General features: G+C 43.0%; 1 protein-coding gene across 8 annotated transcripts in view; it reads right to left on the bottom strand.

The window, feature by feature from the left end:
• LOC114489650 (amyloid beta precursor protein) overlaps window positions 1-25,150 on the bottom strand; it is a 245,126-nt gene that overhangs the window by 96,439 nt on the left and 123,537 nt on the right. For 5 of the 8 annotated variants that reach the window (XM_028503545.2, XM_036017548.1, XM_036017546.1 and 2 more), the window contains 2 exons: window positions 15,834-16,036; window positions 1,033-1,200 (listed from right to left, as the gene is read on the bottom strand). In XM_028503545.2, coding sequence (XP_028359346.1) covers window positions 1,033-1,200; window positions 15,834-16,036 — 371 coding nt within the window. The remainder of the gene's footprint in view (window positions 1-1,032; window positions 1,201-15,833; window positions 16,037-25,150) is intronic. The other 3 variants (XM_028503548.2, XM_036017550.1, XM_036017549.1) reach the window with 1 other exon arrangement.

Raw genomic sequence — 25,150 nt, 5'->3', positions numbered from 1 at the left:
TCCCGGGCAGGAAATGGGGACTCACCCTTCCAAAGACCAAGGAGAAACGGCAGGAGTCACTCCAATAAAACAATGAACAATTGTTGCATTTAATCTTTCATTGATCCAGGTGAGTAAGCATTTCTTGAGCAGTTCAAGCTTCTGACTCATGAACACAAAGTAAATAAAACGAAACTGGGAATGTAACCTGGAAGGCTAATTGGGAACAAAGTCCCGTACGTCTGGGGTACTACTTTCTGAGGACTACCTTTGTGGAAGAAGTTTCAGCTCGCATTTAAGTCATCATGACTTCATTTATTTATCCCCCAGAGTCATGGAAAGTTTCAAGTTCAACGTTCCTTCCCCAACTCCCTAAACCTTATTTCATGGAAGATTTCCAATGTTAAGGCAAGAGTTTTCTTTTACTTCCAAGAGAAGACATGAGCACTTTGCAAATGTCCATGTGTGAGCTCTGGGGCCCCAGGGACACTCCTCCGACCGCGACATTTGCCGTGCGTGTGTGTGCTCAACGCAGACCCAGGCCCTTGCCACCACAATTAACATCCCACGTTATGAAACACATCCCAAGTACTCATCATAGCAAATATGCCTTACCAATGCAACCGAAGCATCGTCAGCCTGGCTTCCAGTGGTAAACCTTATTTGCACATGTAGTGCACATGCACAGACCTGAACACACATGTACACGGACAAACACATATGTATACATTTGCAGAACAGCTGAGAAGACAAAACAGCAACTCCAGCGTGGCTTAAAGAGAAACACTCAATAGTCCCAGAAATTGCAAGATGTGTGCACCACACCAGTCAAAGAACACGCCCACGGCCATGCTTGAGTAGAGAGAGAGACGGAGATGGGAGCTCATGGGAAACACACTGGAGGAGATGCTGGCAGTTAGAGCGGCCGACAGGAATGGGGTTAGTGGCAGCACAGACCCGTCCCCAAGAATCAGGAAAACCAATCTGTTACAGGGAGCAGAGTCAGTGGCGAGAAAGACGAAAGGTGGCCAGGCTCGAGGAAGGTCCACTTACTGACGCTGCCACACACGGCCATGCAGTACTCCTCTGTGTCAAAGTTGTTTCTGTTGCCGCCACATCCGCCGTAAAAGAACGGGGCGCACTTCCCTTCGGTCACATCAAAGTACCAGCGGGAGATCATTGCTCGGCATGGCCCCGTCTCGGCTTGTTCAGAGCACACCTCTAATCAGAGGAGACGTGGGGAACCACATTTAGCATGAAAAGGTACTGGCTCACGGTTCATGTACACGCTTACTTCTGTAACGCATTAGTTCTCCCAGCGGTGACTTGCGCTGGGTTTGTAAGGCAGCATCTGCTAAACATTCACTGAGGAATTTAATGACCTAGCGGGGCTTTAGAATTACCTCCGAAACAAAGCAATGCATTCATACCTGGTTTAATGAGTTTAGCTCTCAGTAGCAATAAGAGGATTCCAGCTAGAGGTGAACAAATATTTCAGCTGTTTTTAGATCAATATTAAGTGTCTCAAGGTACCTGCACATCAAAACATTTCTTCACTATGAGAAAATAAACTTTTTAAAAAAATAACTTCAAACTACTTAAAGGTAATTTGCGTCTGGTTAGGAGACACACACAAAAAATTTCTTGCAAATATCTGGTTCTCTTTAATAAGTGAATGCCTTGACTTGAAGTACAAATAATTACACATATTTTGAAGGTGATCCAGAAGTCAAATGACATTATGATACATTGTTGTTTTCCTGTACCAAGTGTGAAACATAATGGCACATTCATTTTATATTATATTCATTTTATTTTTCTTGTGTCTCTTTCTAAATGGCTATGAAACCCTTTGTTAGAACTAATTTGTACAGCTCCAATCAACAACGAAAAGCATCCAGAACTCTAAGTCCATTTATATGCCAACTATGTAAATACAAAGAACTACACGATGGGCCCACATGTCTTGCTGGAATCACCAGAGTCTTAATTCATCAATCAAAAAAAAAAAGCTAAAAGTGACAGTCTCCATTTGTGGAATGTTTCATGGGCACTTGTGACATTATTGTGGCTGCTAAACTCCTGACCTGAAATGGCCCCAAGCAGTTTCCTGACTTGGGTGTGTGCGGACATTGTGGGCAATAGTGATCAATCCCACGGTGTGAGGTCAGAGCTGGTATAAGTGTATGACAATCTAATGTCAAATACATAATGTATTGAGGAGGAGACATAGGTGAGCCTGGAAGAACAGGGGTAAAAATGTGTCCCTGTCACTTTGGAACCTCTCAAAGGGGATCACACTGTCCAACTGGTTCTGATCCGAGGACGTGGAGCAGTGGACCCAGCGGCCCGGTACCAGAGTGAGACCAGATAGGCAAGAATGGGTATCTCCTTTTTTTTCCTCCAATTATCAGCATCACTGATCAACCATTAACCTGGTGGTTTCCCATCACTTTCCTTCTGACTGTGGCTAGAACCCAAACTTCCTAGGGCAGTTCCGCTGATTTCAGGGTGCACTCTGAGTGAAATGAATCACTTTCCACCTCTCACTCATGTTTCTATGTCTACTCTACTGTAGGGCACACAAGTGTCTGATCTCTCGGACCTCTTCTCTAACTCTTTATGGTTTTGGAAAAATTATCCACGTACTTAAAAATAAACTTTGCTTGGTCTGGGAGAGGTGGAGGGATGGACGTGGTGGGGTCAGCACTGGTGCAGTGTTATGCTGGTACTTTTTTTTCACACAAGGTCTTGGTAAGTAGAGAAGGCCAATGCCTCTCCGCAGGGAGGAGAAGCAGCACACACTTGGGCTGAAGAAGTGTGCGTGGTCACTGCCACCTTCCTAGTTGTGATGCTGCACTGCAGATGGGAAATTCTCTATCTGCAGTTAGAAACCAGCAAGGATGTCTCTGTACTAATTCTTTCACTGCAGATGAATCTACAAGCATCTCCCCCTCAAATGAAAAATAAAAACCCCTCACATTAAAAAACATATAAGAGGAATGAATGCTAGTAGTTCAATTTGCATTAGAATTCTAATCTTGTCTCTTGCCTGAATCTCTTGTTGCTTCACCATAAAGGGCTATCAATCTCAGTTTAAGAAACTTTCATTTAAATTACCTTCTGGCAATGGGAAAATACCAGGAAATCTATCCAATCAAGATTTTAACTAAGTAGAAGAGTTTCAAAGCATTGAGTCCTGAAATATACAATTTATAAGCTACATGAAAAAAAATTCTGGAAAAAAAAAACCTCAAGAGAGTTTAAGTGCTTACATTTATGTTACTTCTTTTTAATGGAAAAATTTCTTCCTAATCTACAAAAATCACTAAAAATTTCAGTGAAAATGTGTCTCATTTTGATTACTGTAACCACGCAGTGGAAGCTTATTTATAATATCACCCACTAACTGTAGAGGATGTAAAGTTAGACCTTTTGTTACTATGAACTGAAACAAAAGTCGTTGGAAAATTGAAACTGCATTTCCCTTTTCACATCTTCATTCTCTTCTCAAAACCTAAAATAATAAATGAAAACTCACGGTTTGAGATCATTTGCTAAATTTACTTTTGAATCCTAATTCACCTTTCTTTCTTTCTATCCAGAGTAAACGTTGTATATAATAAAGAAGCAAAAAATTTGCCCAGAATAATAGAAGCAGGGATATTTCTCAGAAAGAATGTTTAAAGTTAGCTGGAAACGCAGCCCCAGACTTCCATGGACATCTAAGGAACAATAATCTTCGTTTATTCATATTTAACTCTTAAACTTTTAAGAGCCCAGATATGATTCCTAATAGTCATCTGTGTAAATTCTGCTGGCAGGGAAGGCTTATCTCTTCTCTCTAACAGCTCCATTCATCCTTCGAGACAAAAGACCATTAATAAACTGAAATGCTAGGGTACACAAAGCAGAATGAGCTGAAATAAAGTCCCTATGCATTTTTAGATCTTTGTAAGGTAGGTCCTTGCTGAGATTTGTGCTGTTTAAACACTCCGTTCCACTTTGTGGAAATCATTATTATCCAAACAGAAGCCAGAAGTGGAGCTAGGGCTTCCTACATTACATAAAATGATTATGTAATTCACTGTCCAAAAAATGATGCTTAAGCACAAAAAATTAACTCTGAATGGATTTGAAATTGAAGCAATTTTTTTTTTGTGGACAACCAAAATAAGAACGCTAATTTTATACTTAAAAAAAATTCAGCATGAAGACAGCTGTGAAAGTGGGAAAAATGGAGAAAATCCTCATGTTCAAATACACAATAGTTATAATGTCATTTTAAACAGCAAAGTCAACAGATTAGCAATAATTAGCTTTAAATAAAACACTAGCTGAAGCATAATTTTAGAATAATGTAAAGCTTATTATTATTTCATTTTTTAATAACTGAATTTTAATTATTCTCAGACCATAGGAATGTCTGTAAAATAAAAGCTTGTATTACATGAAATGCATGCACAAAGCTTAAATGTGTAAATTTTGAAAAAGCAACCACTTGGATAATCCAACTAATTATCAAACTAGAGGTATTTACAGAATGCTAGGAATTATATATTCTCATATTGTGAAAAAAACAAAAAAAAATTATGAAGCATAGTTTCTCCAAAGGCTGTAAGAATATATGCGCCCTGGCTGGCATAGCTCAGTGGATCGAGCGCAGGCTGGGAATCAAAGTGTCGCAGGTTCGATTCCCAGCCAGGGTACATGCCTGGGTTGCAGGCCATAACCCCCAGCAACTGCACATTGATGTTTCTCTCTCTCTGTCTCCCTCCCTTCCCTCTCTGAAAATAAATAAAATCTTAAAAAAAAAAGAATATATGCACCATTAAATCTCATACATAGTACAAAATATCAATGCTCCTTGATTTAAAATTACGTATTTTGCAAGTTTAAAGTAGGAAGGGCAAATGAAAGAAGACAAACACAGATTGATCTCATAATAAGTCAGCCTTTTGGTTTCAGCAATAAAATAAAATGAAAATGATGAGTACTGAAATCTTCTAAATATGCTTATTTAAATATATCAAATAGATGTTTATATATCTAGCTACTTAGTATACCCATTAAAAATGAAAACAAATGACCTCAATACCATTTATTCAACTTTAGTGTTTAGCTTGATGAAGTTATTGCTACAATTCTAACAGTGCTATAAAACTTCAGGAAACTTCAGGTGGAAACTTCAGGAGCTTAAGTTACTCGAACCAATCTTACAGACCTTGTATTCTGTTGAAGAATAAGTAGTCAAATCTGGGTTTGATTCTTATGGATGAAAATTTTAAAAAGTTAACATACTAAAAAAGTAGTTATTTTTTGAGAATTTTTCTTCTTCACAATAGTAGATGCATGTACTTTTAATAGAAAAGAGAATTTATAATGTGTTTGCAAATATGATAAACTAGTTATTAAAAACACATCCAACAGAAATTCCTCTATACATGACCAGGGCAATAAATTGTCAGATATTTATTACCTACTAATCAATCATATTTTACTAAAAACAGGCATGTAAAACCAAGCAAGCAAGCTTCAACTACAGTCTATGGCAAATCTCACATAAGCCTCAAACATGGGCTGCAATATATAAACAAATGATGGGAACAGCTGTGCTTGTAATGAAATCACCGCCTCAGTGCCACTGACGGGTGCTCATTTGTCACGGAAGTCTCTGGAAGATATGCGCAGTTGACTTGTTTTTTTACTGAGTTCTGTTGATTCTCTCAGGCTATCCAATACATCTGTCACTCCAATTATACCTGACCTGATTCTCCCATCCTTCCCCGGTGAGAGGTTATTTATAAAACGCCACCTGAGGAGAGGTACATGCAAAGTATTTAGACTACTAATCAGTACCCCGGTGCTGGCGAGCATTCCCCCAAATCATTACCATGACTTCCTGACCCTTTTGTTTCCTGTTTGTTGTGGGAATAAACTTGTTTTTTTCCTCTAAGCTATGTGGCTCGTCTGAAGCCCAACACAGTGTTACAAGAAGCTCTAAACTTAGAATAAGACAGGATGTCATGCCCTTTGTTGGAAGTAAGAGAAAGTCATTTTTCTTACTGACTCGGAGGCTGGGAGTGCTCGGAAACGGGTTGTCTCCAGAAAAAGAAAACACTCTGATTTATATTGTTTGCCAATTTCCATGGTGTCAATACTCCCACCATTGGTATATTAAGCTATCACTGGCTGTGGCTCACAAAAGTCTTCACTATTTTAATAATCAACTTTTACAGGTGAGCAGGAGTCGGCTGTACCACACCAATGAGAGGAAACGAGGCACAAGTCACACTAGTAACAATTACGTACGTAGGGAAATTCTACGAGTTTTCTAATTTGCTTGGTCTCCGCAGTTGAATCTTTACGAAATTGCTTGGTGAGCTGAAATACCAGGATTCTTTCACACTTGGTGACATTTGATAATATATCAAGAACAACACCGTAGAAAAGGAAGGTGTTCCCTTTTTTTGGTTTCTTACTTTCTGCCTCAGCTTCCTAAACTTGCCCGGGATGGGGGACATGAAAAGCTACTAAAGACCACTCCTGGAGGAGAGGTCCAAGGACCACCAGGGCCAGCGTCGCCCGGGACTCCAGACCCACTCCAGACTGACGGGCTCAGGATCTGTGTTAGGCAAGTGCCTCAGGTGACGTGCATGGACATTAATGTCTGAGAAGCACCGTGGTCAATCACAGCTTTCATATACAGTTGACGTGTTAGAAGTAGACATATAGGGTTTCAATCACTCTCTAAAAAGACCAGAGGAAAAGAATTAGTAAAAAGGTTGCATAGGTTTTGGCTTACAAAAAGAAGTGCACATAAATTTGGGAAGTGAGGGATATAACATATATTGGTGGAATTGTAAGATTCAAATATGTGTGTGTGTGTGTATATATGTATATATGGGTATATGTGTGTGTGTGTGTATATATATATATATATATAAACTTAATTTTGCCTTGAATATCTGTCTTTAAGCCACACTAAAACAGCTTTAATACTTTTGCCTTAAATCCAATACCAATAGTACCTTAATTTTCTTACTCATATTTAAGTCTACAAAAACTCAGACTCAGAAATCTGAATTTACGTAATATTGTTCTTATAACATGCCAGACTATTAGAGATATTAAAGCTTCTATTTTTTATTGGGAAAAATAAAAAAGAAAGTTGGCCATTGAGGAAAGATCACTCGGTTTGGAATTTACCTCTTTTATACCACCTCTCTGTAAAGGAAGAATGACATGGCATTTCTGTTACTGCAAAAACAGGGTGCTTCTGGACATGAGAGTTGGGCTGGAAGGATGGTCCTGTTCCTCCATGTCCTTTTCTGGAGGATGCTGGGAGTGTCCGCCTCGCCATGTGAACTGGCCTCCCGTAGTGGTACCCAGTGGAAACGATGGGTAGCTTCCAGCCGAGAAGAGCACTGTCCCTGGTCACTACATGGATGCTAGCCACCATTTGCTATTTTATTACAGTGTACTGGGGAGAATGCATTTCTTTGAGAAGGATAAAACACAAAACTGGAAAGGCAGCTTTCTCTGCCTCTCACGACCTACATAGCAAATATGCATGCGCAGTATTTAACAAATAAACACTGTAAGCTGATTTGTCTCTGTGAGCTATAAAACTACACCAAATCTTATCAAATGGTTTTAATCTTACTATTTGAGGATTTATCAACTTTGCTTTTAGCCGATGTTTTGTTTATTTTACTTATTCTCCAATTTAAAAAGTGTTCACCGGCTACCTACAAGGTGCAAAGTGCTGATAAGTGTCACAGCTGACACTGAAGATGGGCGACGGTATTGTGTCCTCTCTGCTCATATATTTAAAGGCAGACATCAACGTAGATCTCCATGTCATGGCCCAGTGGTTTGCGACCAGAGAGATTTGCTCTTGTCCCCTCCCAGGGAACAACCAGTAATGAGTAGAGACATTTTTGGTTGTCACAACTGGGGATGCTACTGGCAGCCAGTGGGTAGAGGCCAAGGATGCTGCTCAGCAGCCTGCAATGAACAAGGCAAGCCCACTTCAGAGACTTGTCCGGCCCAAACACGAGTAATGCTGAGGGCGGGAAGCCCTGACCCCACTCGGGAAAACGGCAGAAGGGCCACGTTGCATTTGAGGAATTCTGCACACTCATGAAACAGACCATGGTGCAGTTGTCACCGACACCTCAGAAGCCCTGGGGAGCACATGCTATTAAATTCCAGAACAGATACAATCATGAGGGCTGGCCAACAGGTCTGTCTTTGCTTCGATCACGAAATATCAGGCACTTTCACGTGACAGCAATATGAAATTTCCACCCATGTTCTTTACCACTTTCATTGCCTGTCTCAACAAGTGTGTTCACCCAAGCACATGTACTCATTTAAGGAAAAGAGGCAGAGAACTGTGGCGGAACGATCTTACCACTGTGCACTAAGTACCGTGCACCTTTAACGATTCTTCTATTTCAAACTCCTTTGACCACTTTTAGAGTCTCGTGATTTTAAAAATCTGGCCACTGTCTTGAAGGCTGAAGGGTTTTCTTCAACAGCATTTCTCTGTGACATTCGGTCACCGTTTTGCCTTTCCTTGACTTCTCACATTGTTCTAACATAATCACAAAAGGTCAGACATGGAAGCCAAATACGAATTTTCAGGAGGGCCACACGGTTCGAGGTGAACAGAAATAGGTGTTTAGGTTGTAACTAGGAGAGTGGGGTAACTTCTTTTTCTCAAATTTATTTATGTTCTCGGTGATGAGGAACTCCAGAACATACTTTTCCGTAAGGGAACTAAAGATTTCCACGAAGATCCACACACAACTCTGCCCCTTGGACCAAGGAATACGAGCCTCCACTCGCCAGTCAGACAGGGATCAGTAAAAAGGCGTGTCTCTGAAAATGACGTGCATGTTTCAGTGAACTGTTCTCTCATCGGCTGGACTTCTTTTATTAGATTTGATTTCTTTCTTAATTGCCAGCTATGTATTGTGCAGATGCATACAATTGTTGTGTCTGAGGCATTTGTATATTTTTCTGGGGGAAGACGAGAGACTGGTTTGTTTTTTTTTTTAAATCTAGTTTTTGGCTTTTAATTGAATTGGACTGCAAATGTTTCTTTTTATTTTTAATAAATGCAGACATAATTGTGTTAAAATGCCTTCAGCTAATCATTTCCATTATTCTAACATTAAGGCACCCTGACACAAACAAAACAGTGTAGTAATGGAGGATGGAAAGTAAGCACTCCTAGCCATGTAATAGTTCCAGCAACATGAAGTTGAAAAACATAATTTTCTATGGGGAAATGCAGATCTATGTGAATATATTAAACTATTAATTCTATACTGTATGGTGTGCAAACAGTATATCAATAAATGTGATAGTAGAAAACCAGAAAATTATAAATGTACATACACACACAGAATTTTTTACACGGCCCTGTTCCTCACTCTCACATTTTAACTAACTTCTCTGTCTCAGTGGGCTTTCTAACCTGGGACCTTCCAACTGTGTCACAGGGTCTCTGTCAAAGAGTCCGTCAAACACCTCAACATGCACAGCTGCGGTGCCACAGGGCACAAACAAAGGCCGCCCCCTGTCACGCCTCTGCCTGCTGCTGGCACTGGTCCTCTCGACATCCTGGTCCAGGAACAGGACTGGATCTTGCTGCCCTTACTCACAACACAGAGGCAAAGGCTCGCTCGAAAGGGAGCAGCCATTAGCCCGGTACCCCATTCCCCAGTGCTCCGTGGAGTTTTGAATTCATCTGGGGGCAGTGTGCTGCTCCGAGACCTCCAATGAAAGAATGAGAGCATTTTCATGCTCTCAGCAAGTCAAGGTCACAGTCTTCCCCAAACTCTGTGAAAAGTTAAATATGAACGATAAGCTAGAATCCTATCAGTGAACAGGGCACCTTATAAAGCATCACGCCCATTACAGACAGGTAACATCAGAGATGTGAGAACCAGGCTAAGCTTTGTTTCCTCTACCCTTGAGATCAATGCAAGCTGCTGATTTATGACTTCTTGGAGTCTTTCTATTTGGTGCCCCCTTAACTGGCAAATCCTTATTCTCTTTTAAAAATCATCAAAATGCTACCTACTCGGTGATGCCTTAGTTAGAACTTCTGTCTCTAGGCTGAGCACTTTCCATCCACTGTGCTGCCAAACTTCCTTCCCGGCCAGGTCGGACAGACTTGTTTCTCCCTAGGAGTGGGTGTGCAGACGTGGCTGGAAGCCACCTGAGTGAGCCACCTTGTTCATTATCCTGTGCCCCCAGCCACCAGTGCCGCAGCCAATACCCAGGAGGGCCGGAAGATGCTGGCGGGAGGAACAGCAGTAAATCACACGGTACTTCTCCCAGATCCATAGTTGCTGGAGGCAGGAGAGCAGTAATTTAATTCTGTGGAGTTCCGTCACCTAGCCCAAGGCAACGGACATTTATATCAAACTTCTGAGTGTCGTCATCATATGAGATGCTTAAAGGGCCACCTACATCAGTGTCTCTGTCCATTTAATAAATAAACTTTCTCCAGAGGTTTGAATACCTGTAAGAAATGAAACACTACCTGGAAATGCGGTGGCACTGGATACAATCTTGGTTCACTTTTCAGGAGGACATGAAATTTAACTGCAGATATTTTAATATGCAATATATATTCATAAAATTTTAATCCACAGACCAATTTTAAACTGCTTTTTTATTCTTCACATAGGTCTATGAACATCAGCTGTTACACCAATAAAATGGAGGTCACCTTTATGCCTGTTATAATTCAAATGGCAATCTGTTGGCATTTCCAGTTCCCGGCAGACATTAGTTCTTTGGAGGAGCAGAATAATGCTCGTAACCATGACAACCACAGCACCTTGCTCGCTGAGCACTTACTATTTACCTGTAAGTGTGCTAAGTGCTTCCCATGGATCGTTTCAGTTAACCCTCACAAAATGACTAAAATGAGGTAATATTACACCCCATTTTACAGAGGGAAGCAATGAGGCCTAGAGGTTACATAATTTGATGCAAATTTACACATTCAGCAGATTGTGCAGCCCGGACTTGACTCTGGGCAGCCCGTTCGTATAAAACAAGCTGGAACACCATATGCCAGGCATACAGTCAGTACCTAACACCGATCATCTAAAGTGCTTCTTACAACAAACATGCAACGCCACACCACCACCTACATCACACATGTGAAAGGGACTTACCAAGGTCACAAAACTGGCCCAAGGCCATGCAATGATTATAAATCCTCTCTCAGGTTCTATAGTACTCTTCCTCTAACCATAATAAAACCACCTTAACGACATTAACTTGGTGTGGTAGTATCTGAAATATAAAGAACTTCATAGTATTTTTCTAATGGTCAGAATCAGAGGTGTTTTTTTTTTTTCTTCATAAAGGTCCAGATAGTAAACCTTTTTAGCTTAGCGGGTTGTATGGTGTCTACCCCACTCTGCCCCTACAGCATGAATGCGGCCGCCGATGGCACGGAAACGGGCGGGGGGGAGCTGTGTCTGAACACAGCCCTCTGTTTGGAAAACACATACAGCCCATGGCCACGGTTTGCCGCCCCTGGTCGTTATGCTCCGTGTGAAATAACAGGAACACGAATACGTGCCCATCGCAAAGGAATGCACTCGTATAGGGGAGCACAGGTTAAACGGAAATAGTGTGTATTTATAAACAAAAAGGTAACATTTTGATGTTAGTGTGACAGAAACACCTGGCTCATCTGGGTCTAAATCCTGACCCCTTATCGGCTTTGTGACCATGGGCCATTTTGAAAAAATGTCTCTTGGCCTTCGTTGCCTTGACTTTAAATGGGGAAGTAATACTTCCAACACACAGCAGAGTTACAGGGATTCAAAGAGAGAACCACCTCCTTAAAGGGCAAGCAGAGTGGTGATTCTGAAAGCACGAGAATGCCAGCCCAATCCGCCACGACACAGTACAAAGTGTGTAGCAACCCGCAAGGGCATATGACTATTTGCTGAATAAACAAACATAAGGGAAAAGGCAGAGTTGGGCTGGATGGACCAAACAGGCTAGATTAAATCAAGGATTATGTCATTTATTACAATACCCATGTTTAATCACAGTTTAGAGCTTGCGATTGAGTCAGAAATTACCCTGATGTTTTGGGTATATGAAGTGTCATCCCTTCTCAAAACACAAAAATTGGGCGCAAGTGTCTAACTACACTATTGTTCTATTCAAATTGGTATTGGCTTGGTCCATTAGATCAACATCCCAGCTATTTTTTAACCACCGAAACCAGTGAACGCTAAAGCCAGATGGATGCTGCAGAGTGCTCACGTTCAAGTAATGCCTTTCTCCTCTGGAATCAGTTAGCACGGTTAGAACTGACACCTTCCAGTTTAATGTCATTGATTCTAATACAAAACAGCTGGAAATTTATGACCCTGCCGAAGCATCTTATATTTTCCTTCCCTCTGCCTATGTCTTTCACATTTTAACTGGTTATAAAAGTATTCAGGTTTTTTTTTTATGAGGCCCATTAAGGTCTCAGATTAGTAGCAATATGTTGGTAATGAAGAAACAATTTTCTTATTAACTAGGGCTGTAAATCACATTTTCTCTCAGGCACTGAAACATTAACACCAAAAACTAGATTATGAGCCCCTTCTGACTTTTATTTTAGGCACAGGAGCAGGCCACGTGTAATTAGAATTTTATCCAGTGAGCCACTGGCCTTGCTCTTCGTCAGGGGAGCCCCGTAACTCCCCTCCCACGCCAGCGAAGGAAGAGAATGTGGCCCCGTCCGTGTTACCACCCAAAATTTGTTCCCTACTGGAGTTAGTTGGGAACACAGAACATGCTTTGACACGGACACAGTATACTATAATACGGTCCTCCTCTTAGGCCTCCTTTCCAAGAAAGACTTGCCTCGACTACAGGCTTTGTCTGCCTTAGGAGTCTTAGCTGGGGGTGGGTGAATTCCCGCTGAAGGCTCTTCTATTTCTGCTATTAACGATTGGTGCCTCTCAGTTCCCAGGTATAAGCCCTTAGAAGGTTGCTTTTATTCTCTTCTTGCCACCAATATTGTTAACTTATCTTTTAAGGCTAGTTTCTTGTTGTATCGCTAACCTGGAGATTTTTAGAAGAAGCACGTTCTCTTTTCATTGCCTTTGTCTCTCTATGGAAAATGCTATAAACCTATATACCTCCATTTCCATCTTAGGAACTAATAATGCTTCATTTAAAGAAAAAACTTGAAGCAAACATAACAAGACCGTTATCGCAAGAGGATTCCCTCTTGGTCTGGAGTGTGGACTTACGTCTTATGTCTATGTGGTGTGCTCTGACGGCCCTGGCTGGGTTATGTCCATTTCTGTTCACCTCCCACCCCCAGCAGTAACATCAACGCAAAATCTCTTCACTGTTTCTCCCAGAAACATGGTAGGTCCTGAACTGATCACCCTCCATTAATGGCTATACTTGCCACGTACCTTCTGACGGCACCACTGTGGCCTTGCCGTTCCTACAGACACTGAAGTACTCTATGGCAACAGCCACTGGGGCACCCACCGCCAGCCCTTCCAATGCCACTTCAGATGCCCTTTCGGCCCCTTCTCTGGTCCCTCTTTTCTGCTTTGAAGCAGGTTCTGGGCCCATACTTTATACAATGCAGATGCCTTTGTCTTTCTCTGACTTGTATCTTATACTAGATTTTAATATCCGAGAGGGCCAGCTATCCAGTGTGTCCTCCTCTTCTGATCCACTGAGCCTGGCAAATGGCTCAAACCAAACAGGGGCTCCAAAAGCCGATGACAAAGCTGTGGACATTAATGACTATACAAGCAGCTATCTGGATGGAGACCACAAGAACTTCGATCCTACTACGGATTACAAGTTGTTGTCATTTGTAGTCACATCACATGCCCTGTAGGTTTCAAAAGGAAAAGCCCTGAAAATTTTCTTTCCCTACTAGGAAAATGGAAGCCGAGAAGTACATTTGGCCAGATCTGCCACAGAAAATCCTACTGGGCGTGTGAAAACGACTGTGGGAAAGGACTCATGGGCATTTAAAAACAGTGGCTCAAAGGGACATTTACGTACATGTACATCTACTTGCACAAGCACTAATGTGGTCATCAACTGGGAATGATAAACAGTCCATCTTGGATGACCTATCTTCCTTTTTAAAAAAGAATACGTAGCCCTGCCTGGCATAGCTCAGTGGATTGAGCGCGGGCTGCGAACCAAAGTGTCGCAGGTTCGATTCCCAGCCAGGGTACATGCCTGGGTTGCAGGCCATAACCCCCAGCAACTGCACATTGATGTCTCTCTCTCTCTCTCTCTTTCTCTCTCTCTCTCCCTCCCTCCCTTCCCTCTCTAAAAATAAATAAATAAAATCTTAAAAAAAGAGAATATGCAACACTTACAATGTTTTCAGCTAACTCTGAGTGTTCATCACAGAACCATGTGAGTTGTAAAAGCTATGAGTTACAGAAATGCAAAATCTCAAAAACACTCTGTTGAGTAAAAGAAGCCAAACACCAAAAGACCATGCATAATCCCACTTATGCTAAATATCTGGAAAAGGCAAATCTGTAGAGACATAAAACAGAGAGTTGCTGCTTAGGGCTGGTGGTGAGAACAAGGATTAACTATGGATAGGTGGGAGGGATCTTACTAAGGTGATGAAAATGTTCCGAGACTGGATTATTTATGATGATGCTGCACAGGTAGTAAATTTATTAAAGCCACGGAACAACACGCTTATACACTACAAATAAGTGAATTCTATATGAAAATTATGCCTCAATAAAGTCATAAAATACAATGAAGAGAAGAGACGACAGTGATCATTAGGAATCTCTCTGAGGCTGAGCAAAGTATCCCATTTTAAGCTCCAAAATGTAACAACAGAGTTGGAATAATTTTACCTTAATAAAAAGTGACAGGAAGATTTACACTGTTGTAACATTTGTGGGTAGACATTATAAGTATTTGTAGTACATTGAACCTCAATAACTCCCTCCACATTCATTCGATCTAATTACAAGACTTTTATACTATCTATAAAACATATAACCACTCTTCAAGAAACTCAACCCCAGAGTTTACTAGTTGCTATAATAATATTTCATTGTTTACTGAAAACTCGATGCTTGCCTTTATTTCATTGAGACAAAAAGGAAGTCTTTTAGTTCATTCAGCTCACATCATTCCCAGTAGGAATATTCATTAAGCAGAAAAACAAAGTCAACCTCTCCAAGAAGGCGCTGTCACTTCCCAATAAAGTGAAGACACCACAAATCAACCAAGTTAAATTTCACAGCAAAAAATAACGTGATACTCACCACATATCCTGTTCCGTCTTTAATGAAATCTGATTGGGACTACTCACTCAACTAAGACTGATTGAAAATGTTCTACAAGCTGGGCACTCACTCTTCTGCCTGTTACTAGGTAAAATCCAGTCCTTGCCCCCAAGGAGCTCAGAGCCTAGGTGGAGAAAGGGGGGACAGACCACTGAGGGTACCCACACCCCCTGCCAGGGGAACACCAAGGGGGCCAGCTAACTCACAGCCTCTGTCACAGGACACGATGTTGGGTTAAACAGCGTGGCTGAAGAGCAAGCTGGGGTCCACCAAGCAGCACGGGCAAGGTACAGGACAGGCTGCCTTATCAGGACCTCGCCTTCTTTGCAATGGACTGGCGGGCTGCTCCAGGTTAACCACAAAGAGTTCAACAAGCAGAGGACTTGTTTTGAATTTCAGTTTTGGTTGGGAAGACAGTGGTAAGAGACTGGATAGTAATTTCAAACTTTGCTAGGATGTCTTCCTTCTCCCCGAGAAAGGGAATCCCAGGAAACGGTGCATTACCTCGGACCACCTCTTCTACAGACTCTGTGGTGGTGGTGGTGGTCGTGGCGATGCTGGTGGTTCTCTCCGTGGTCTCTTCATAGGGTTCCTCGGCATCTTCCTCGGCCTCTTCACCATCCTCGTCGTCCTCGTCGTCCTCGGCATCTTCTTCCTCGACCTCAGCCACTTCCTCCTCCTCCGTTACTTCCACGACTTTGTCTTCACTGGAGCAGGAAAGAGACGCAACAGTAACGGTTATTTAAACAAATGTCAGCAAAGAAAAAAGCCAACGGCAGGAATTTTGGAAATTTGAGAACACACACGAGGCCCTGCCAGGTGACCAGGTTGGAGAGAGTGCCCTCCTTATAAGTCACGATTGAGGGTTCGATTTCTGCTTGGGGCACATACAAGAATCAACCAATGAATACATAAGTAAGTAGAATAACAAATCAATGTCTCTCTCTCTGCCTCTCTCTCTCTCTCTTGCTCTCTCTAAAAAGCAACTTAAAAACTCCTTTAAAAACACGTATGAAGCCAGCAGGTCAAAGTATGATCCCAGCAGAGTAGGTCTGTAACATTTTAACCCTTGCCCACAACTGTGCTTAGTTTATGTGGCCACAGAACAAGGAGACCATAATTCCAACTCTCTGACATTCTGAAAAAGGCAAAATTATGGAGACCATCATTGGCCTGGGGCACAGGGTGGGAGAGGAGGGATCAAGAGGCAGAACTCAGGGCTTTTTAGGGCAGTTTATCACTCTGTCAACTGCTCTTAACGGGGGACCCACAACATCATGCATGTGTCAAAACTGACAGAACACGGAAAGTGGACTCTAACGTGAACTATGAGCTTTAGTTAACAAGCACGTGTCAATACTGGACCCAAAACACTGCAGAATGCAGAATGTTAACAGTGGAAATGCGGGGTGGGGGCCCGTGAAGAGGGAGTAGAGGGGAACTCTCTGCTCCCTGCTCGATTTGTCTATAAACCTAAACATTCTGTTAAAAAAAAGTCTATTAAATGTGAGGGAGGGAGTACCGAATGGAGTTAGTTGTGTTACAGGGATGATTTCTCAAAATGCGTATGAAAACGCCACACAGCATCTGCATGGTGACTGCTCAGGAAGTGTAGATAGAAACCGATTCAAATGTGGCTATTGAAGGTTTAAATTAGAAGCGATGGGCAAAGGAGAAGCTGGCTTAAACAAATCTGCAATACCCAGTGCCTACTGAAGGAATAACTGTGTTCCTTAGTGGTATGAATTGTGCTCCTTGTAGGCTCTCAGGTATTTTCAGTGGCTTGTACATTTCTCTCAGTATCAGAATCACCTGGAAAGCTTATTAAAGCACAGACCCAAAGCACCGTGCCCAGAGTTTCTGAGTCAGGAGTCTGGGACGTGGCCTGAAAATCTGCGTTTCTAACAAGCTCCCAGGCGATGCGGATGCTGGTGGCCAGGGAGCGATGTTCTGAGAACCACTGAAATATGCAATACCGGGACAACACCTGGTCAATCACAGTATACTCGGGGAGGGGACCAGGAATAATATTTATGGCATTAAATATATGTTTATCGTGATGTAATGTGGTGAGTCATAAACCAGCAAATCCGGGTGGTAAAAGAAAGGCGTGTCTGTAACCACATGATGAAGTCTGAGGACGGCGTCCTTGTGGCCATCACATCCCTGCTGGTGCAGACACAGTCAAGAGCACGTGAACGATGGTAAATTAGACAGGAATGTGAGTGGTAAACGGCGGAAACCTATCACACACCATCTGGGCAGACAGGAGACATAGATGGTTCCTCTTCAGTTAGGTGAGGAAACCAATCCGGGAAAGAGATGTGGATGGAGGTGGTGGAGGAGCTTCGGCACAGCAGAGCATCTGCCCTGGGTCCGACTTGAAAGCACCACAGAACAGGACTGTGGGCTGCCATCTGACATGTGAATGTCCCCAGAGAAAAGAAACAGCAGAGGAGAAAAGCTACCCCAGGGCTGACTGAGGGGAGGCATACGGATGAGGAAGGGAGAGGAGCAGGGAGAGTTTGTGTCAGACACAACCCGGAGCCTGGAATACTCGTGTGAGGTCGGCATGGCACAGAAAAGTAGACTTCAAATGAACTGGGGAAACAGAACAGGTTTCCATGCTCTAGGAAGACAGTAAGGAAGATGGAGAAAGTCTTTCAAAAAGTGAAAGTCTTGCCCTGACTGGTGATGGCTGGGTGGATAGAGTGTCAACTTTTGAACCTAAGGGTCGCTGGTTCAATTCCCAGTCAGGGCACATGCCTAGGTTGGGGGCCAGGTCCCCTGAGGGGAGCACACAAGGGGCAACCACACACTGATGTTTCTCTCCCTTTCTTTCTCCCTTCCTTCCCCCTCTCTAAAAATAAATAAACAAAATTAAAAAAAAAAACCCCACAAAAAACTGAAAGTCTGACAGAACACCCTCAACCAATTTTACTAAGGGTAAAAAAGGAAAAGATATGTGCAGGGTTATAGCACAAAGTGGAATTTCCTTACTAACTCAGCATTTAAAGAACTTTTGTATATGAAAGGTCAATAAAATATGGATGACCCCTGTGGAGTGCCTTTCTAATTCTGGTTACATAAGTATGATGCAAAGGCTAATAAACAAACACACACATGCAAAGAAGGCGAAGCATGTGTCTAAAAAAAAAAAGAGTAAGGAGAAACTTATTAAACCCAGTAACATTAATGCACTATTAGTGCATTAATAAATGAAGTGTCAATACAGAAGACTTTAATAGATTACTTTAGCATTTCCTACACCACGGAAACCTGTTCTCTTTCCCTAACGCGTCTGAAATCTGACTGCCACCAGACACAGGTAGGCAAAGAGGAGGAGAGAACACTGGCATCGGTCACCAGATGGCATGAGCCTTCACTCTCTTTAGAGACAGGGTGCAAATCACTGGTGTCTTGCCGGCCTGCACAAGAAGCCTACCACCACTGCAAGCAACACCTCAAAAGAATCCTGAACTTAACGGCTGTGGAGATGCCCCAAATGTCACCCCGTGTACTTCTGTCTCACTGTTGTTGTATGGAATCTCAACGTCATACTACTTGTGCACAAAGATAACCCACGCACGGCATCAGTTTGTGTGTGAGGCCTCTTTTGTAGTCAATGAAATCATAAACACCAGTGCCGGTTAGTTCTCCAAATTCAGTGAAAAGTCTGGATAAAGCCAGTGAGAAAAACGAAATGAAACCAGTATTCTTCCTACACCACGAAGTGTGCGCGTGTCCTTGAAGCATGAATATAGTGACAGGCAAGGCTGGGACCCTGGGTTAAGCCACCAATGTGCTTCTGGGTGGGAAGGAGAGAACATGACCCTGGGTACCCCCCGGAACCTCCCTCAATCTTGTCATGACCTGAATATCGTACTTGAAGTTCCTAACAGAAAACATGCTTACTAAAACAGCTGTGTTAACGTGACCGGCATTCTGGTAAGTGTGTAGCCACAAACAAGATCGAAAGAGTTTATGCCCGTCTCCATCACTACATCTGCCTGAGCAATTCACTGGCACAGTAACAAGGAACAGAGACACATAATAATAGTTCCACTGGCAGAGGAATTAAATCACTAAGCCTAAGAGAACGCAGGTCCAGTTCTTATTACCATCGCTTTGATTTCTGGAATTAAATTCAGAGGTCCATGAATCCAGTTATCTGTTCGAACCCTAGGGAGACTGTAGCACAAAGATATGTTTTAATGCCAAACATGCCAGCATTGCAACTGCCCGTCGGAGTTTTCATAAACAGCAGGGAAGACAGAAAGGGGGAAAATTCCTTTTGCCACCTTCTCTTCAGTGGCTGGAAACCTTTGTTCTGTGTGGGCCTGAGGTGAGTCTGTTCTGGAAAAGCCACTCACAGCACCAGAAAACGAAGACAAGGGGCCCGTGTACCGAAATGCAGGGCTGCGTGTCAGAAAGAAATCTCTTTATCAACAACCCAACAACTCACAGTACAAGAATCCCTTGGGAATCCAGGAGCCATTCCTATCCCATTCCCACATTTTGACCTCTGTCAATTTGCAGTAGATGGCCTCTCCAGCTTTCAAATTCCAGTCACGAGAAACCCTTCCAACAGAGGAGGGGAAAATTTCTAAAGGAGGAGGGGTGTCTGAAAATGCTGACCATCTCAGAAGTATCCGAGTTTAATAAGGAGGCGCAGGGTCAAAGGGACATTACCATGAGGAAATAAATCACTGATAATAAAAGTCTGTGTCAGCAGGTGAGACTTCAGGTGGTGAAAGATCCACTCTATCACAAAGGTGACTCTCCTTGTATTCCTAAATAAGGTCTGACCTCGCTGGAACTTCCTTGATGTTCCCTTTAGATAGTGAAAGATTTTTGTCACATACCAGTTTTAATTGCTTTTTGTTTAAGTCGCACAACAGGATTCGCCCTTTGCATTCCCTAAAAAGGCTGTCTCCTTTCATAGCCTCTGGAAAGACTGATGTTTTTTTCTTCCCCTTTTGTAGGACAAAGGAGAGGAAATGGCCGGGCAAAAGCTCTGACTCCCGTGGTTTCTGTGAATGGGACAATCAGGAGACCTAACCACCTGCGGGGAGGAGGGACAGTGAAAATGCAACAGCTGTCTGGGCCCCCCAGGTGTGAGGACCAACTACGGAAAGCCGGAGGGCAGGTGTCAACGGGAAGATGCTCAGACACTCCTGTGTTGGTGGAGAAAAGGGACCGTCACCCAGCGTTGGGAGTAGAGACAAAAGAAAGCATTTTTAAAAAAAAGGTAAACAGACAGCTCTCACCTTCTGTGCCCCAATTCTAACAGCTGCCCGTTTAACCTGGGTGGTGCAAGGCTTGAGTAAGTCATTGTATCCCAGATGAATTACTGTTGTTAAACTGAGAAAACTACATGTTGCCAGAATATGTGAGAAAACATAAAAGAAGCTTATTCTCTAGTGTATCAAGATGGGGAGAGCTAAGCAAAAACCAAACCAACCAAACAACCAACCAACCAGCCAATGGAACAAACACCCCGGTCTCTCTCCCCATGAAAGGCCCCTTTGGAAGTCACACACGCATGGGGACACACCATCTGATTCTACTTGTATCCACTTTGAAAACAGGCATTCCTCCGTGCTGATAGCACTCACAGGAGTGTTACACTTTGGCGAGGGGTGGTCTTTACACTCTCAAAAAATTGGAAAGAAAGAAAAAAGAAAAGGAAGATCGAACAGAAACGGCACGTGACCTGTGATCTGCAGAGCCTAAACCGTTTACTCTCTGGCCCTTTACATTTACAGAAAGTGCGCTGACTCCTGGCGTAGGGGGTGGACTATGCGCTGGGGTGAGGCTGTGCTTTGTCCTGATTAGAAACAAAAGACATACAGTGAAACCAAGCGAAAGGCCTCTAGGATGTCCAAGTGCTCAAATTCTAGAGCAGAAACCACAGCGATCCCTGCCTCTGGCCTCCTTCGGAGCCGGCAAAAGGCGAGGGCTCTGGCAGCGAGGCCAATGGTGAGAAATACAAACTCTGATGCCAGAAGGTCTGGATCCAGATCCTGGTGCTGTGACCTTGAGCAAGTTACTTAACCTACCTATGCCTCCTTATCCTCACCAGTGAATGGAAAACTTCTAAGAAGCACCTTCATCCACAGGGCTGTGATGAGGAACAGGTGGGTTTGTATGTGAAATGAACTTATGAACTTAGAAGGACATCAGATTAACAACCGGGACTACGGAAGGCCAAAGCAAAGCCCCACCCCCCCTCCCAGAGTACCTGAGCAGCACCTGACACATGAAATGTGCCCCCAAAACACGTGTTAAATAAATTAATGCTAACATAACCGAATACCGCTGAATACATGCCTCCAGAACACTCGGAACGGAGAGGCCCCATGACAATCACACACACAGCCAGACTTTCTTCTTCATTAGAGAACACGGGAGAGTCGGATGCTAGTTATTTCTAGGACGGATCTTAAGAGAACACAAAATCCCTTCATCTCTACAGTATAAACAAACAAAACAAACAATGTTACAGATGTTTTCAGAATTCCAGTACCACATGGCACAATGATATCAACAGAACACCACAGAATCCAGCGTTAAATTCGTGTGTGGACTGGCCACCAAGACCCTCGCCAACTCCAAGACGACGACGAACTGTACTCACTAAAAGCTGCCAGGCGTGAAAGCAAACTTCAGGAAGGTTATAAAACAGGTAGTTCAGTACAAAATCAACTCCTGTCCATGCAGACCCATAAACTCTGCCCTGATCAAATCAGTGAACTTCGGAAGCACAGGACACACTGAACCAAGAGACAAGAAGCGTGGCCAAGCCCCGCTGTAAACCAGGAGCCCCTGGGCACACCACCTGAACAATTTTTTTCCTCCGCTACGTCAGTATATGTTCACAGGAAGAAGAATGTTCCAGCAATAGAGAAAAATGGGGACAATATAAATAATCCCTCTACGACCCAGGATGGGGCAGTTGACAGGAAACGCCGCAGAGCTTCTCCAGCCCGGAGGTGTCAGATGCAGAGAGGTGTGTCCTGAGCCCGGAGCACCGGGGGTGTCAGCCCCTGAGCCTGGTGGCGGACAGAACAGAACAGAGTCTGCGGTGAGCCAACAAGCCGCAGCGGCCATGTCCGGAGCTCAGGGAAAATCTGCCCGTGACTCCTGTATCTGCTCCTCAGAAATTATTGCTAATTTTGTGGGTGATAGGATGACATGTGGGCTCTGTCGAAAAATGTCCTTCGATTTCAGAGATACAGACCGAAGTATTTAATGTGATTGCTGTCTGCACTTTACTTTAAATCATAAAAGGTTTGTTGAAAGGGGGGAAATGATATTCTGGCAAGACTTAAGAAATATTATGCGTGGAATATAATTATAGTAAAAAGCTAAATTGCTTTTTTTTTTTAAAGACTATCTTGGAGGCAAGAAAAGCCATCTATACTCAAAAGCAGGTTCTTTTCCTGACAGTTTTATGAAGCAAGTATCTAAAGTGATAAAAAGTTTCAGAGTCATTTAAAAAATCTTGCTTCATTAGATGCTGTGCCAGAAAATTTTAAACGAGCCAATTCCTCACATCTAAAGGTTTGGCTGCTGTGAAGGACAGGTGATCTGCATACATTCTGGGCGGAGAGTTAGAAATATATGATTTTGAGCCATTTAACATATTTGAGTGTGTACTAGGGTCCAGAGGGTCCTGTTCCACACACTTAAGTTACTGCTGGGGAAAAAAAAACCAGAGAAAATTCCCTGTCCTCTTGGCATTTATTGCGGGGGTGGGGGGGATATAAGTAACCAAAGCAAAGATGTTATACTAGCACATTTTAAGTACTATGAAGCAAATAAAAGCAGGAAAGCTAGATAAGGCAGGTTGGAGTGGGGAGTTGGGAGAACTTACAATTTTTAAAGAGAGTATACGATTCCCTGAAAAAGGCCATTTTAGCAAAAGCCGTGTGCCCAGCAGCCTTTTCCAGTGTCAGTACACACAGGGACTCACAGACCTATAGGCAGCTTGTGTATGAAATGGCTAACTAGCCCTCTACAAGAGCCACACGGTAAGACACCAGCCTCACCCCTCCTTGGAAGCCACGTGTGAAGGGACCTCTTCCTTAGGAAGGAGAGAAGCTGTTACAGAAGCTGTGGGCTCACTCACCACTTTCGTGAAACAGTGCTTCTACCTGGTGGGGGGCAACAATGACACCAAACTCTGCTCCCCTTAATACATTTCAGAACCTGTAGGGACACCTTGTCTCAGCAGGGCCCCAATCCCAGGAAGACTGAGATACCTCTGCCCATCCTCAGGTGGTACCAAGTGCCATTTATCCTTAAGAGAACAACTCACAAAGGCCCCCTGGCCTCTCTTCCATGAGTTTGAAATAGGCATTTTCAATCATATGGTCAAGATAAGACACAGGTAAGGATAAGCACAGCTTGCTACTGTTATATGAAAATATTTTGGGAATGCATGTTTGCAGAGGTAAAACTTTTAGTTCATTTTTAATTAGTGAGCCAACTTTTTCCTCATCCAACAAGCCCAATTCCTTGCCTTGGGAAGTATATTTTTAAAAGTATCTGTAGTTGATATCTGAGAAATCTGTGGAATAAATATCAAGCATCAATACTCCTTATACGACAAACTTAGAAGGTACAGGGCAAAGAAATGAAGGTGAAGTGCTTTACTTTTTGGGTTAAATGACTGGTAACATGTGTTTTGTTTTTTTGTGAATTCTTTTCTTTTGCTCAAGCAAAAGTTCCACTGCAAGTTCCACTCCAGTTCCAATGGAGTCACCTGAATGTTCAGTTCTCTGGGTCCCTAGAGAGGGGTACGGTGTGGTAGTTAAGAGAACATTTTCAGAAGCCACCCACCAGCACGGATGAGACTGTGAGCAAGCGACTTATTTGGCTGTGACTTAGTTTCTCCATCCTTAAAATGGGATGATACTACCTACCTCAGGAGATTCTGTGATCCATCAATGTACGTTAAGCACATGGTAAGGACTCAGTACTGTACCTGCTTGCTGTTATTACCTTAGAGCTCAAATTTGTATTTATTCAAATAATTATTTTTCTTTTTATGTTACTAGATTTTTTAAAAAGTAGCATTTGTTCTTCATATACAATGTTTTCCTTAGTGTTTATTATTTCACAAAAATAATTCATGAGGACCTATTCTTTTTTTCTTTAGAAATTTTACTTATTTATTTTTAGAGAGAGGAGAAGGGAGGGAGAAAGACAGGGAGAGAAACTCCCCTCTTGCATGCCCCCCCCACCACCAGGGGACCTGGCCCGCAACCCAGGCAAGTGCCCTGACTGGGAATTGAACCAGTGACCCTTTGGTTTGCAGGCTGGTACTCAATCCAGATCCACACCAGCCAGGAAGAACTATTCTTTGTCAGGCACCATGCCTAGTCAAGTTCCAACTGCAGACCACGGCCTTAGAGTCCTACAGAGATGGACACACAAACACGCATCAAGCGGGATTGTGCAGGAGGTGCACATGAACTGGAATGGACTGAAAAAGGGGAGTCTGTGAACATGGGGCCCTGGAGGGACAGGCCGAGAAGGTAACAGGTGACGGGAGGCTGATGGATGGGCGAACATCTGCAGAGGGGAGGGTGGTGAAGGGGCACTGCAGGACCAGGCCACCGCACCTGAGAATACATAAAGCGTCTGCAGCATCTGGAGGTGGAGGGTGGGCACCAGGGTTAGCAGATACGGCTCCAAATGGAAGGAACCCTCTTTTAAGAAAAGAATAAGATTGTCCTTATCTACTAGTGATCTAGTCTATTTCCTAGAGAAGCTTTAAACAGAAGAATGGCAATGTTAGTTGTATTTCAGTA

Source organism: Phyllostomus discolor, chromosome 2, assembly GCF_004126475.2.
Source record: "Phyllostomus discolor isolate MPI-MPIP mPhyDis1 chromosome 2, mPhyDis1.pri.v3, whole genome shotgun sequence".
Taxonomy (NCBI): Eukaryota; Metazoa; Chordata; class Mammalia; order Chiroptera; family Phyllostomidae; genus Phyllostomus; species Phyllostomus discolor.
This window is presented reverse-complemented; position numbering and strand designations above follow the sequence as displayed.